The following is a 14,559-nucleotide window of genomic DNA, read 5'->3' on the forward strand; positions in this document are numbered from 1 at the left end:
GGGGAGCCAGGGGCAGCCGGGGGGAGTGAACGCACGTACGCTGGAAGTTGTACATGAAGCACGCCTGCGCGGCGATCATCCACTCGGCCCTGGTCTCACAGAAGATGGCGATGTTGGTCTTCGGCTTCTGACCCAGCATCTGTAAGCCATTTCCAAAGTTGAAAGCGCTAACGAAGACGTCTTCATAGGAGAGCCAATTGTAGTGTCCGAGAATAACCTGATAAAGCAAACAAAAACATACAAATAGCTTTCAGTATAACCAAAATACTAATTTCTAGAAAGCTAGGATGTGTTCCAAATTTTGACAAATCAGGAAGCTATGTTTGCAAGTAATTAAACTATTTTTAACAAAAAGCCAGAAAGTGGCTTGCAAGTGAAAATTCTATTTTGAAAATTAGCTATTCTGTGATATCTTCTACAACAATTCAAATTTTATGCTAAATCTTCAACCATAGTTTTTTGAGGAGTTTTGGGATTTTTTTGTTTGTTTTAAAAAATACTCACGGTTTGATAGGATCTAAAAAGTCACCTTTCTGGCCCAAGGGTCACATGCTAATAATTCATTTACAGTTTTTATTTACTTAAAGGATTTGTATATTAGCTGAAAGTTTAGCCTAGTATCAAGTATTACTGACACAAAACTTTACTTTCCCTTTACTTATGAATTCCTGAATTTCAATATCAGATAGTAAAACATGATTCACAAACAGAGAACTGGCCAGACCCCGGCCAATAGAAATGTTTGTAACTGTTCGATTTCAATTCCTCCATCTGATGCCAAGAGAAGCAAAGCAAACAAGTCTATTTCTGAGACTGGGAGGGGACCAGTTATATATTTCTAAGTCCTTCTGTCAAAGCCTTAAATACTCACCAGCATTGCTAGAATGTCAACATTCTATTTGTGCTTATCAGAAGTTCAGGTAACATCGACTCTACATTACTAATAATCTCCTTTTAAAGTGGGTTAACATATTTTCGTCTTTAGGAATTTTCTCCACCTGAGATCAGGCTGTAAGTCCCCAACTATATACAAACTGAATTAAAAGATCCTCTCCCTGAAAAAATAGGGACAGTTCCTAAACATGGCTTTGTCATCAGTATATGTTCATGCCTTAAAACTATCTAACCATATTCATTTTCAAAAATGTATACAACATTGAAGAGATTTCCAGAGCCTGGATTAAGATAAAAATGGAAAAAGGGTAAATGCTGCCCTCTAGTGTTCTACTTTGTAACAAACTTAAGAAATACTTACTTGATGTGTAAGTACAGTATAATGTATACTGTACTTAAAATACTTATATTTAACTTAGTGGTCCCAAACTCTCACCTTGCTCTGCACCCCCACGAAATGCTCAGCACAGGGAGCTCCAATGACTTCAAAAGGAGCTCTGTGAGGGTGGGAAGACAGATGAGAATTTGGCTGAAGTGTGCAGGCACTGGTTTACAATTACTAAGAATTTTATACTCCAAAGGTAAGCATGAGCTTCCTCTTAGATTCTAGAATCTAAATGACTGGCTCTATAGTTTTCTGAGCATATACGTGCTTCAAAAAGGCATTAGACACTCTGTCCAAATATGTAAAGCCCTGTGATGGTGCCATCTTGTGACTAACAAATCAAATCATGAGTTTAATTCAAGTATCACCAAAATCTGACTTCAATTCCTTAAAACACTGAATCTTCTAGCAGTAATCTTTCCCATGCATAGTACAGTTAGAGGACCCCCATAATTTTATCTGATTTGTTCTGTAAAGGTTTCTAACCCTAACTTTGTCCCTAGGGTGAGCCCCGCCTGAAGTTAAACTCATTTACTCCCTGTCCTGTGCCCCTGGGCACTGCTAAAGAACACCTACCCCCTCAAACCCAGAATCACAGACCCCACCACCCGGCAACCCCGCCACACTTCCTGCCATATTCCTTTTCTCACCCTCTGAAATGCAATTTGGGAACCTGCTCGCTCCTCAAACATGCTCTACCCTCCGCCTCCCTCCTCCACTTTCAGATGATGATAGTGTTTCATACTTCACCGGGAAATCAGAAATTAAACAGAAATTCCCTTAACTTCCTACCACCAAGTTCAATAACTTACACACATCTGTACCCACACCCTTGGCAGAGTCCCTCCGGTGCCACAACGGCGGAGGTGTCCCTGACAAAAGCGAAAGTCACAAGGACTGTGCCTTGAAGAGCACCCCAAATTTCCATCCCCGGGCCTGGCCACCCTAGGCCATCTCCCCCCTGAACTAATGAATGTGACTGGCCAACCTGCTTTCATTCTTACTCCCCTACTACTCATTCTTGCTAAATTTGTAAGTGGTTTCTTTAAAAATACACACATGTGAACTCAGCGCTCCGATGAATACTCTACGGTGCGTTCCCTGTCCATCAGCATGGAGTCCACAAACCTCACCCGAGCCCACAAGGCCCTGGGGGACCCAGCGCTGCAGGTGTCCCTGTGCTCATCTCAAGCCCTCCGCCCCAACTCACTTCCTGTGAATTGAACGTTGTCCTTTCTGACCTTCAAGCTGGATGGGCCAGGGCAAAACTAGCAGGAGACAAGAAAGGCACGGAGGGCACAGAACTGGAGCAGGCCCACTCTCCCCCTCATCCGAATGCCTCCTTAGACTCTGCCCGTCAACTGCCACAGCCAGCTGGGCGCCCCCCTGCTTTAAAGCCACTGCACTGCCCTGTCCCACTGCACACAAGGGTCATTGCCTGGACCCTCCTCATCATTCAGGCCTCCACGTAGCCCCGGCCTACACAGAGAGGCTACATGCAATCTCCAGTCGGCCTCATTTCTTCACAGTTGCTCGGCAAATCTATAAACGCATGATTAACTGCCTCTCTTTCTTCCATACAAATAAGACGCACAAGGAGCAGCCTATGTGTCTGGTTCACCACCGTCCCCGGTGCCCGCAGTAGTACCTAGCACAGCAGGTGCTCAGCGATTATCTGCCAAGTGTGTGGAATGGGTGGTGCAGTCGAACACAACTTCAGTTCACTCCGGGCCTGGAGGGAGTCTTCGACTGCTCTCTCCCCCAGCAGCCGCATTTTTTAAAAAATGCTTTAAAAACAAACCATGTCCGTCTGATCATTTAGCTACTTTTGTTCTGACACCACTCAATCGCACACTTCCTTTGCCTAGGACTTCTCAAATGTTCTCAGCCGTGACCCACGTGAGACACCAGTACGCTGGGTTTTCTGAGGGTCAGGAAAAAGAATGTGGGAGTGGAGTCTCTGAGCGGTTTCCTTGTCTGTAAACTTAAGGGGCGGACTGGGATGATCCCTGCAGTCACTTTCCTCTCTCACGGCTAGCTGGCTGGATTTCTATTCCACGACAGGTGTGACACACACGTGTGTAACACCAATGTTAGCACTCAGACTATCACCGCCTGGGACACAAACACTTGTTTACCTTGTTCAAGACCATGTGAAATTACACATCTGATAACACTGATAATGAGTCTGTTATCTCGAAAGAAAACTACAAAAATAAATAAAGATAACATATAGAACATTCTATAAAAGCACACAAATACTTCACGATTCGGGACCCTGAAGAATGAGACAGTCTATTAAGATCAAGTTTTGAATAACTGAGAGCCCAACCTGAGAAATAGTTCAAAATTACACACTTTGCTGCCTTCTTTAGCAAAATACAGCTGGCTTCATATAACCTTTCTCTCTGCAAATAAACATCATTATACTGAAATTATTGCGAAGGAGGCACAGAAAGTGCAAATGTTCGAGAAACCTGGATGGTTGGGAATTGTCATGGTGATGGCAATGATGAAGGCAGGGAGCCTGCACTGGCGTTTGCTGTGTGTTCGTGCGCTGCAAGAACTAGCTTACCCAACTCTCAGGGTAACTCGAAGAGACAGCCACTGGTACTACGCCTGTTTTACATACGAGAATACCAAGGCACAGAAAAAGTGCAACTTCGTGAAGTCACACAGCTATTACAAGTGAGGCATTAAGACGACAACCCGGGCAGACTCATTCCAGGAACTAAGGACTAAATCACACTGCTCCACCTGCACTAGGGAAGGGAGCTGGGATGTCAATGGGTGGGGGACAGTGGCCTGGCGGTGACAGAGCGCTTCTTCGGCTGCTTGGTGTATGTAGGTTGGAATAGGGGGCAAGAGTGGAAGCATGAGACTTGTTTTAAAAAGAGGGGAGAGGGTGGGTGTAATGGGGAAAAAAACCAGACTCCCGATTATCTGATCTGAGCCACTGGGTGCAGATGGAGCCTCTAGCAAAGGGGGCTGACAGAGAGGAACAAGGAGGGAAAGGCAAACCCACAGTTCTGGTTGGGGAGACCCAGGGGAGAGTGATGTAATAACCACACAAACCCAGCAACGAGACCAACCATTGTATACGTTAATTACGATGTCAGTGTCCTAGTAAGTCAGGACATAAACCTTATAAACACATGCAAACAGGATAAGAAATACAACGCTGCAGTAAGACAGGACACAAAAGCAGACTTTCAGAGGAGGAAAGAAAGCAAAGAATTAAGGATTTCTGTTACCTTTTTGGATCAATTTAGAAGGAATGTCAGAGTGAAACCTCTTTTTAAGCACTCTGATTACGTAACTGCTTCTGTTTTCTCCTACCTAATGTGTATAAAATATAAGAAAAAAATTTACAGTGTTGCTGGCAGTTAGAACATAATGTTTGAACCAGCCTTGTGCTTTTTTCTGTTCCACTGTAAAGTTATTTTATTCTTTGCCTCTCTGTTCTATTTCGGGCACAGGTACTTTAGAGCTGCTCTGGAAGCCAACACTTCCCTGCTCTTCATTTCAACAGATGCTGGACGGTGCAATTCAGTGCAATCGGGTGACACTTAAAATAATGTGACAATAGACCTGAAAAAGCTTGCTGAGCCTCAAGTGCTGCAGCCACTGCTTCTCTGCCTTCTGTCTTTTTATCTGTGCCCCCTGGAGACAGGTGGGAAGATAAGAATCCTCACACTGCCTTTTTTCTTCTGCTTTCCCTCCCTTGGTAGCTCAAAACAGACTTGTAAAATAAGATGGACAGAAAGCTTCAGAGTTATTAATTGGAAATAAAGGTCTGAGTAACTTTGCTTCAACCATATCAGATACATTCTAGGGTTAACTCCCAAAGCTCAGTCCCTCACAAAAGGGTGGAAACTCTGAGATATTGCTACATCATTAGCTTTCTTTCCCAATTAAGGACTGTCTTCAAATACGGAAACTATGAAATGAAGACACTTTGTCAGAAACACATCTGCGCTCCACATTGGCAAGCACCCCGGGCAGAAGCCACACCACCTAGGCGCCCCCTCTTACATCAGCTGTGAATGGTCCCCCTCCATCAGCCTGTCGGAGCAGAGGCTGTTTACTGCTGCAACACGATGGGTGGAAATAAGAAACCAAGAGGGACACAAAAGCCTAGCTGTTTAACACCCAGTGGAGACACATACCACGGTCCAGTCTGCAGACCTGCCCACGGCTGCCACGCAGACCAACGGACACCAGCCTCAGTGGACCGGTGACTGCACCCTTTCTCACCAAGGGAGGCTGACAGAAAATACCTGCCTCATTTTGTACACAGGAACCCTGAAAGTTCAATAACTTTCTAATGATGCGCATCTATGGCCATATAACCCTGAACCAGCCTGATCTCGTCTCATGAGCCTAATCTCAAACAAAGAAAATACAGTGTGTTTTAGTATAGTATGGTGATACTTTCTACATCCGTTTATATTGACTTCTGAACCTGATGGCAAATGTCAACAGCAGGCAGGCAGACCTGAGGGTAAGGTGGTACAGACAGAAAACAATGCCGACTAGCAAGTTTTCCTCACCTTTTAACTTTTCTACTTGAGTTCAAATCCTTGCTCATCAAATAAACCATGACTACAGAGCACCGGGTTGGGAGCAGGCGGAAGGAGCCACATGCGGAGACGTAAGCAAACCCACGCAGGGGAGGACTCCTCTGTGTCCGGTGTGCTGTGTCCGTCCACATTTCCGAACAACTGGGGCAGCGCTGGGGTTTTGTTTTGTCTTAAGGATACTGATACCTGAACTACGAATAAATTTCATATTCACCATGTTTTTCTCCTTTTTACAAATTTGGGAAATAGTTTATGAGTATTGACTGATGACTAAAAAAATGGTGCTAGCTCCATATAAGCCTATAATGTGTAGAATAAGCTTCCTACTTAATATGACTTGTTATAACGTGCTTAGATTTAAAATAAAAGAACCCAATCTTTGAATTCAAACAGCATTTATAACTTCCAAGATCTCTCAGAGACAGAATCAAGGCTGATATACCATAAAAAGTGGCAACTAAATATGACAAAAACCAGGCATCGTTATGATAAAATACATTTTGCAAATTATAACCTATAGGCTACAGAATAATCAAACATGCTTAACCACATGACTTCAATTTCTAGAAATGTGCTATAAACTCCAGCTAGAACTTGGGTTAATTTAGTAGAAAAAATTCATTTAAGTGAGTCAAAATTAAGTCAGTAAAAGAAACAGGGAATAGGCCTTGAAAGTGGACTGACCACAAAATGATCCAAAGCACTTATGAGACCGTCAGGGGCACCGACAGCGTCAGAACAACGAGCATGAACCAGGGCTGCCCCAGCAGAACAAGGGAAAAGATCACTCTGTTTAAAGCTGAGGAATACTCACAGATGCCTGCCTCGAGTTAAACCAATGTTTGCAACTTCTGGGAGTTACTGACATCAACTTGCTTGTCACCTCTTATGGTTAGAAGGACTATGGAATTCATATGGTAAGTGCCAAAGTTAAAGGACCATGAATTAGGTTAAACAACGTCCCCTTGGTCCTGCAGTAACAGGAAGAACTCTTGAGTATTTTATTCCCTAGTGTGATTACTTGGACTTTCCTCCAAGACCTGAGAGCTTCTTCATGACTGATTTAAAAAAAGCAGCTGGAGTCAGGATGTAGTTCGGGAAAAGGGGGTACAAGGTAACTTGGCCAAACAGGTATTAAACCTATAACCTGACCAAATCATCAAGCAACTACAGATCACCTTATTGCCTCTAAAAAACTTTTATCTTCAATTTTTACTTACAGGGACCTCAGGAACTGCTTATAACAAAGTCACGTATCCAAGTTCAAAAACAGCATTTTCATGCCATTTCTATACTTACCCTTCACAGTGCTGCAGCACCCCCTCATGTTAGTCTGTATTCACTCATACTTTTTCCAAATCCCAGCTATAGTAATAAACACTACAGCCTTTACACTAGACGCCACAAACTGTACTGTGTGTGTGTGTGTGTGTGTGTGTGTGTGTGTGACACATTCACTTAATCCTCTCCACCACTGTGAGAGCAGGGATTAGTTTAAAGGGGAAGGAGGGAGACAGCCTGGGTTCCACTTCCAGCTTCGCCACCTGCAGCTGTAATGTCCTTGGGTAGGTTACCCGACCTACCTGTGCCTCCCTGTGGTCATCTGTAAAGTAAGGATGGTACCACTAACTCATTCAGCTATTGTCCATCTTAACTAAGTTGATATATGCAAAGCTCTTACAACAGCCTGGCTCGAAGAAGTGCTAATAAACATCAGCAATGATCGTGATCCCCATGTTACAAGTAAAAAAACTGAGGCAAATTTTTAACTATGTCACACAGCTAGTAAGTACACCAGCTGAGATGCAAATCCACTCGCAGTCTGGCCGTGGAGCCCAGACTCTCACCCACTGTGTCACACTGCCCCGGGGGATGTCTGACCCCCTTTCAAATCGATGAGGGCAGGTTCTTCTGTGAAAAGACATCCTTAAAACCCATGCAACTGCCACAACCAAAGAACCAAGACATTGTGAGTTCCAACGGAGGCTACAGTACAATCAGAAACAGTGGTTCCCACGCGCCCTAAAAGCCAGAGCAATCTCAAGCACACACAGGTGCTTTTGGAACTACCAGGAGTTCCGGGTTTTATGCCCACAACTGCCCTAGATGTTCCAGAACAAGACCTAGGAGGCACGCAGATTCAGAAGTGCCCCCTCCAAGGGGTGTTCTCAACGTCTCTGTGAAAACGCAGGACAATACACACAGTGCCGGGAAGTACGAAAGAGGTAAGAACACACAGTGTATCCCTTCCCACGCTGCTCCCCCTGCCACGTCAGCATGGCCCAACAGGAGCAGGCCAGGCCGGTCCCCTGCCGCCACTCCCCGAAGTACATTTCATACAGAGACAATTCAGAGGCACCGGATCATCATCGCCTTACCTTTTTAAAGATTTTTCCATTTGGTTGTACTTCATCTTCCTCATTTAAAACTTCACGGGTTCCCAAGAGTCTTTTGTCCTTAAATTTGTTTTTTGCGTACATAAAAACCTTATCAAGTGTGTCACATCCAGGGTACAACACTGAGGCCAAGCCATTCAGACTGTTAACAGATCTGTATGCAGATCCGGGTTTTGAATTTACGGGCTTTGCTTTAATTTGGTTTGATTTTTCTTGCCTCGACTCGGACAAAAAATAATATGGAATGTATGTTATAATAGTATAAAGTAATACTATAAAGCGTATGAAATATAAAAGAATGGGGTTGATGGTCTGTTTTAGCTTCATGGTAGATGGTGCCGAAGATACGTGGTTATTCATAAGTGCTCAAAAAGTAGGACTAACAGATTTCCATAAGAATCTAGAAGGAAGAGAAAGAAAAATATTAATTCAAAATCATCTTTAAATAATTTTAAAGAAAAAATCTTATTAGGAAGGCAAATGAAGTTTCTTTTTTTCCATCAAGCAGCAGCTAGTATACTGGCCCCAGTGCAGTCTGTCCATGCCTGACATTCCTAAGAGACTCGTCTGTACCCTACCTACTAACAATGGAGCTGCCACAAAAAAGTTCCCACATCATTCTGTGAACAGGTAGCTTCTCCAAACTAACCCCAAGTACCCACAAACACTTCCCAGAGGTGAGGAGGGAACAAGCCAGAAGCCCTGCTAAAGAATGGAGACCAAAAATGTACCCATTTCCTGTTCTTCAGTCTCTTTACATTGAGGATGGCAGCACCTGGCATATCCACCACACTCTCCTCTCCCGGGCCCGGACAGGCTACTGCTCATCTCTGTGTTCTTTCCCAGTGAGCCCCCACTCCCTCCCTCTAGGCAGCAACAAGCCAACTGGAGTAAGCAAATGTGAAATTCACTTCCCATAGTGGTTCTAGATATTCGTCAATTTAAGCCTCTACACTAGGAAGCAAGAAGGCAGTAAACTTTGGTCATCTTACACTCCGCATTCATCAAATTTTCTGAAAGTCTACTGTGTGTCAGATACAATTGGAAGCACAAGGAATTTTAACAGTGAATAAAAGTCTGAGTCCTCTCCCTCATGAAGCCTACACAGTCACTGGGAGAGAGGGACAAACCCCACTGTGCGCAGCACGCAGACTAGGCTGTGCCCTCTGCAGAGCCACAGAGGATGCACGCTGCAGAAAAAGATAAACTTCACTGCAACAGGCCCGCCAACAATTACTAAACAAATAAGCAAGCAAATACCAGCAAGACAAGAGGCTGTGGAAAAGGGAAGGAAAGAATCAGAATTCAGCATCAGAATTCCAAATTGCTATAAAACATCTAAATATCCAACTTAAACCAAAAAATCACAAGGCAGGCAAATAAACAGGAATGCCTGACCCATTTATACATGAGGAAAAAAGGCAATAGAAATCATCCTTCAAAGGGCCCAAATGTCAAATTTAACAGACAAAACGTCAGAATGGCTATTACAATATGTTCAAAGAACTAAAGATAATAATGCTTTAAAAAATTAAAAGTCCAGCTCTGCAGTCTCACAAGATAAAAACACCTGCAAATCTGCCCACACACAGCTGGTGAAAAGCCAAGAGTCCTGGCGGATCCCAGGGCTCTGTTCCCCACCAGGCTGCTTTCTGACGGTGTGTGGAGTAGTGCTCTGGACAATGAGTCCAGGGAATCTGGGCTTCTGCCATGAAGGGCATGGGGAGCCCCTGAAGGTTCCTGCAGAGGAAGAGGGCACAGTGAAAACAAAGGGCCTGCCACCTCCAGGAAGTCGGAGCTGCAAGAACAGATGCACCTTAATGACCCAGGAGAATGATGTCTCACAAAAACGTATCTTTACCTATAGATGGTAAGATTATACATACAGAAAACCCCAGGGGACCCTCCGGTCAAGATGGCAGAGTAGACACACACACTGAGCTACTTCAGGGTAAAGCATCCTAATGTCTATCATTTTATATCGTGGCACTTCAGTTAAAACCGGTAAATCAAATATGGCTAAATATTAATAACTGTTAAATCTCAGGAGCAAGTATGTGGAGATTCATCATGTTATTCTCTCTACTTTTCTGTATTGTTTTCTTCATAATAAAAAAAGGTTTTAAAATGCCCCTAAAAAAAAGAAAATCCCAAGTAATCCACTAAAAAACTAATACAACAAAGAATTCAACAAAGGTTGCAGGATGTAAGGTGAACATACAAAAATATTTTATTTCTATACACTAGCAATGGATATTCATAATATGAAGTTAGGAAAAGAATATTTACCACACTTAAGATCAGCTACAGTAAGAAGTACAAAATTTGTACTGTGAAAACCACAAAAAATTATTTAAAGATACTAAGATGTAAATAAACAGAAAAGCATCCTGTCTATGGTAAGACAATACTATTAAAATGGCAACATTCCCCAAATTGATACACAAATTCAACACAATTCTTAACAAAATTTTTGCTGGCCTTTGTACAGAAATCTGTAAGCTAATCCTAAAGTTCGTATGACAGTTCCAAGTAGCTGAAACAGCCAAAATTTAACCTTGAAAAACAGCAAAGCTGAATCCCAAGCTCACTGTAAAGCAGCAGCGATCAGGACAGCCCGGCAGGGGCACGAGAACAGCCTGCACTCCTGCAGGCCAGGGCCACAGAGCCGAGGGCCAGGAGCAAGCCCTCGCACTGCGGACACCGGGCCCACGGCAACGCGACCCGAGAATCCACCAGTGAAAGATCAGTCTTTGCACGTCCAACAGATGGTACTGGAACAACTGGATATCCAGACGTAAAACAACAAAAACACACCCCTTTCTTATACCGCACAAAAAAATTAACTCCAAGTGGACCATACAAGAGCTAAAACTATAAAGCTAATCAAACTAGGTGCTGATCACTGAGAGTAAACAGCACTTGAGGAAGAGTATAGTGAAAGGTGGAGGCTAGTTCTACAATTTTCTGAGTCTTCTTAGAACAAAGAGCAACTTAGGATCTTCAAGGCTGAGGGGGAGGAGGAGAGAAGAACAGAGATTTTGAGTAACGGGCACCACACGGTCTGAACCAGACCAGAAGCAGGAGGGGCTCCGGAAGTCCTCAGCCACCCCAGCAGAGCAGGGCGGGGTGAGGAGATGAGGGCAGGTGTTTAAGGCCCCAAACTGAAAAGGTCCAATTGCTGTGGCTTTGAGGCTGGGGAAGGAACTTAATTTGTTTTCTAACATACACAGATGCATAGTTTTAGAAAATAAGTGTATAGGGAGGAAAACTAACCTGAAGGCAGCAGAAACTGGAGGCAAGGAAATTCGATTTTAAAAAAAGTGAAATAACCTTTCACTCCTACACCAGTTAGCAGGCTGGGGTGGTGGTGAGGCATGGAGCCAGCAGCTGGGACTCCCAGCGCCTGATGGCTCAGAGCGGGGCACCGGCAGCAGCTGCTCCTCCAGCCCTTCCCAACGGCTGGAACATTCCTGTGTAATACAGTGAGGGCCTTCTGTATGTATCTGAGTCCTGAATGGAATCCAGTCACAAATGACCACAGTGGCAGTGAAAGACAGGGAAATACTGTGCTGCTTTCAACCAAGACAGAATGTTTGGTCAGTGGTTGGATGGTTGGTAGAAAGGAGATGAATATAACTCTTGAAAATAATGGGTTTAAGATGCCAGTGAGTCATTCAAATACATAAAGTCTGAAATTTAAAAAAGTTCAGAGCCAGAAGAGCAGACGTACTGGAGCCATAATGAGATGGAAAATGAAAGTGCCCAGTGAGAACCTTTAGGACATCTCCAAGATCAAGGGCAGAAAATGTTAAAGGGGCCCTGGTTAGGTGGTTCAGTTGGCTGGAGCATAGATTCATACACCAAAACGTTGTGGGTTCGATTCCTGGTCAAGGTACACACTTAGGTTGAGGTTCGATCCCCAGTAAAGGTTGGGTGAGGAATAAAAATAATAAATAGATAAATAAATATGAATAGTCTTAGCACACTGATTAAAACACACACACACACACACACACACACACACACACACACACACACGAGAGCCCTGGCTGGTGTGGCTCAGTGGCTTGAGCGCCAGCCTGTGAACCAAAGGGTCGCAAGTTGGATTCCCAGTCAGGGCACATGGCTGGGTTGCGGGTTAGGTCCCCAGTAGGGGGCACTCGAGAGGCAACCACACACTGATGTTTCTCTCCCTCACTTTCTCCCTCCCTTCCACTCTCTCTAAAAATAAATAAAATCTTTAAAATAAATAAATAAAATCTTTAAAATAAAAAAAAAAGAAAACTTGAAAGGGAAATCCCTGCCAAGACTGAGAGGAGGCAAATCCCACGGAAAAGACAATACAGCAAGAACCTGGAGAGGACAGTGTCACAAAAGCCACAGGAGAGGAGAGTCAAGGAGTAAGTGTTCAGTGGCATCAGATGCAGCCTAGATGCACCAGCCATATGCACACAAGACATTTGTGCATCTAAAATGTCTTAGATAGACTAAGTAAAATAAATTTTTGCATCCTACTTGCTGGAGTGGGTATGGAAAATCTAGAGGAGGAGGAAACTGGTCATAGGCACTTTATGATGTTGGCACACCCTAGAATGAGTATCACCTTTCAGAAGGTAAAGTCGGACAATTAAATCTGTTCATCTTCTCCCTCACAGCTTCTAGTTCCCATAGTGAAGAAGGCCTCCTCCATCCCAAGCTAAACTAACAGTCACCTACATTTTTCATAAGCTTTGCATATTTTTTCCATTTAGATCTTTAACCAACAGAGTTTATTTATCTACGTAGTGTAAGTTCATCTTTCAAAGGAACTTTCTGAAACCATTTATTAAATAAGCCTCCCTTTTCTCAACCAAAATGTCACCTTCAATAAGTTCTCACTCACATTTGGATGTGCTTTCTGGATGCTATTTGTTTCTTGGATCTATCCGTCTACTGCTGTGCTAATACCACACTATTCCAAATGTAGCAGATCTGGAGCAGTATTTCTCTACTGCGGCCCATGAACGAACCGCATCAGAATTATGCTAGAGAATCTTTATAAAGATGATCCCTCAGACGTGTCTTATCCCCTTCCCTCACCTCCCCAATGCCTATAGATTGAAAACTCAAGTGGCAGGATCACTTTGAAATGGCATCCATGAGATTTGTATGTACACGAATGCTTGAGAACTTACTGCTTTAAATATCTGGTAAGACCCTCACTACTTTTACTTTTCAAAATTTCCCTATCAATCCTTAAAGATTTATTCCTCCACCTTAATTCTGAAGCTTTAACATTTCTGTGATTAAACAATTAAAATATCAAAAGGAAAACAATATTCAGGAAAAAAACGTAACAAAATATACAAAAAGCCCCTAAAAATTAAAAAATAAAGTAACAGAAAACTGGGCAAAGAAATGTGTACAGAGAAGCCAAAAAAGAGGAAATGCAGATGGTTACTACATACTGACAATATGTTCTCCTTAACTTGCAATCCAGATTAGACCGGAGCCCTGCCAATTTCCATCCCACAGTTTCACAGACGTGTAAAAGATTGCAATACCCAGAGTCCACTGAAGCAACCTGGCAGTATTTAAAACACACACACACACTCTGCAACCCCACGTTCAGAATCCTGGTCCGCAGAAAAGCAAGCGCATATTAAGCACACAGGAACCAGGATTCAGCTATTCACTTACTCCCCAAACACTGAACACAGACTTCACACCAGGCACTCTTCCAGAGAACAAGTCACAGCCGTGACCCAAACATGAGAGGTGAACAGACCATGAACAAACAGCTAAGCATCCTGAGGAAAGGCACGCTAACAAGGCAAGCTAAAGAGGATGAAGACCAGCGGAGGAGAGAGAGGGCTGCTGCTCTGCAGGGTGGTTAGGCAAAGGCATCTCGCATGTCAGGAGCAGACAGTGAGAGAGGGGCGCGCATGGACACCTAGGAGGAGGGGGTTCCAGCGGAGCCCAGGGAGGACGGGGGACAGAGAAAGGAGATGAGGTCCGAGAGCCTAGGGGAAGAGGGGGCCAGATGCCAAAGCGCCCCCAAACTGCCATGAGAGCTGTGCTGACAGGGATGAAATCATCTGACCTACCATGAAAAACAGGGTGCCTCTGGGCGCCGAGGAAGCAAGGACACTGGTTGGGAGCCTGAGCAGAGATTGGATGGGAGGTGACAGCAGCTCAGGCCAGAGCAAGGACGAAGGAAGTAGTGAGAAATGACCCAATTCTGACTGTTTTGAAAGTGCAGCCTCACGTGCCGTGAGAAAGAAGGAAGAGTCAAAAGTGACTAAGGCCTTTGGCTTCA

At 43.9% G+C, this 14,559-nt stretch overlaps 1 protein-coding gene across 2 annotated transcripts in view; it reads right to left on the reverse strand.

Annotated features, from left to right (window-relative positions):
• Window positions 1–14,559, reverse strand: part of ACSL3 (acyl-CoA synthetase long chain family member 3) — a 59,846-nt gene that overhangs the window by 20,205 nt on the left and 25,082 nt on the right. For both annotated transcript variants that reach the window (XM_045854206.1, XM_045854198.1), the window contains exons 3-4: window positions 8,241–8,658; window positions 40–217 (exon numbers count right to left, since the gene is read on the reverse strand). In XM_045854206.1, coding sequence (XP_045710162.1) covers window positions 40–217; window positions 8,241–8,618 — 556 coding nt within the window. In that variant the 5' untranslated portion in view covers window positions 8,619–8,658. The remainder of the gene's footprint in view (window positions 1–39; window positions 218–8,240; window positions 8,659–14,559) is intronic.

This window comes from Phyllostomus hastatus, unplaced genomic scaffold, assembly GCF_019186645.2.
Source record: "Phyllostomus hastatus isolate PE091 unplaced genomic scaffold, TTU_PhHast_1.1 phas_contig_137, whole genome shotgun sequence".
Taxonomy (NCBI): Eukaryota; Metazoa; Chordata; class Mammalia; order Chiroptera; family Phyllostomidae; genus Phyllostomus; species Phyllostomus hastatus.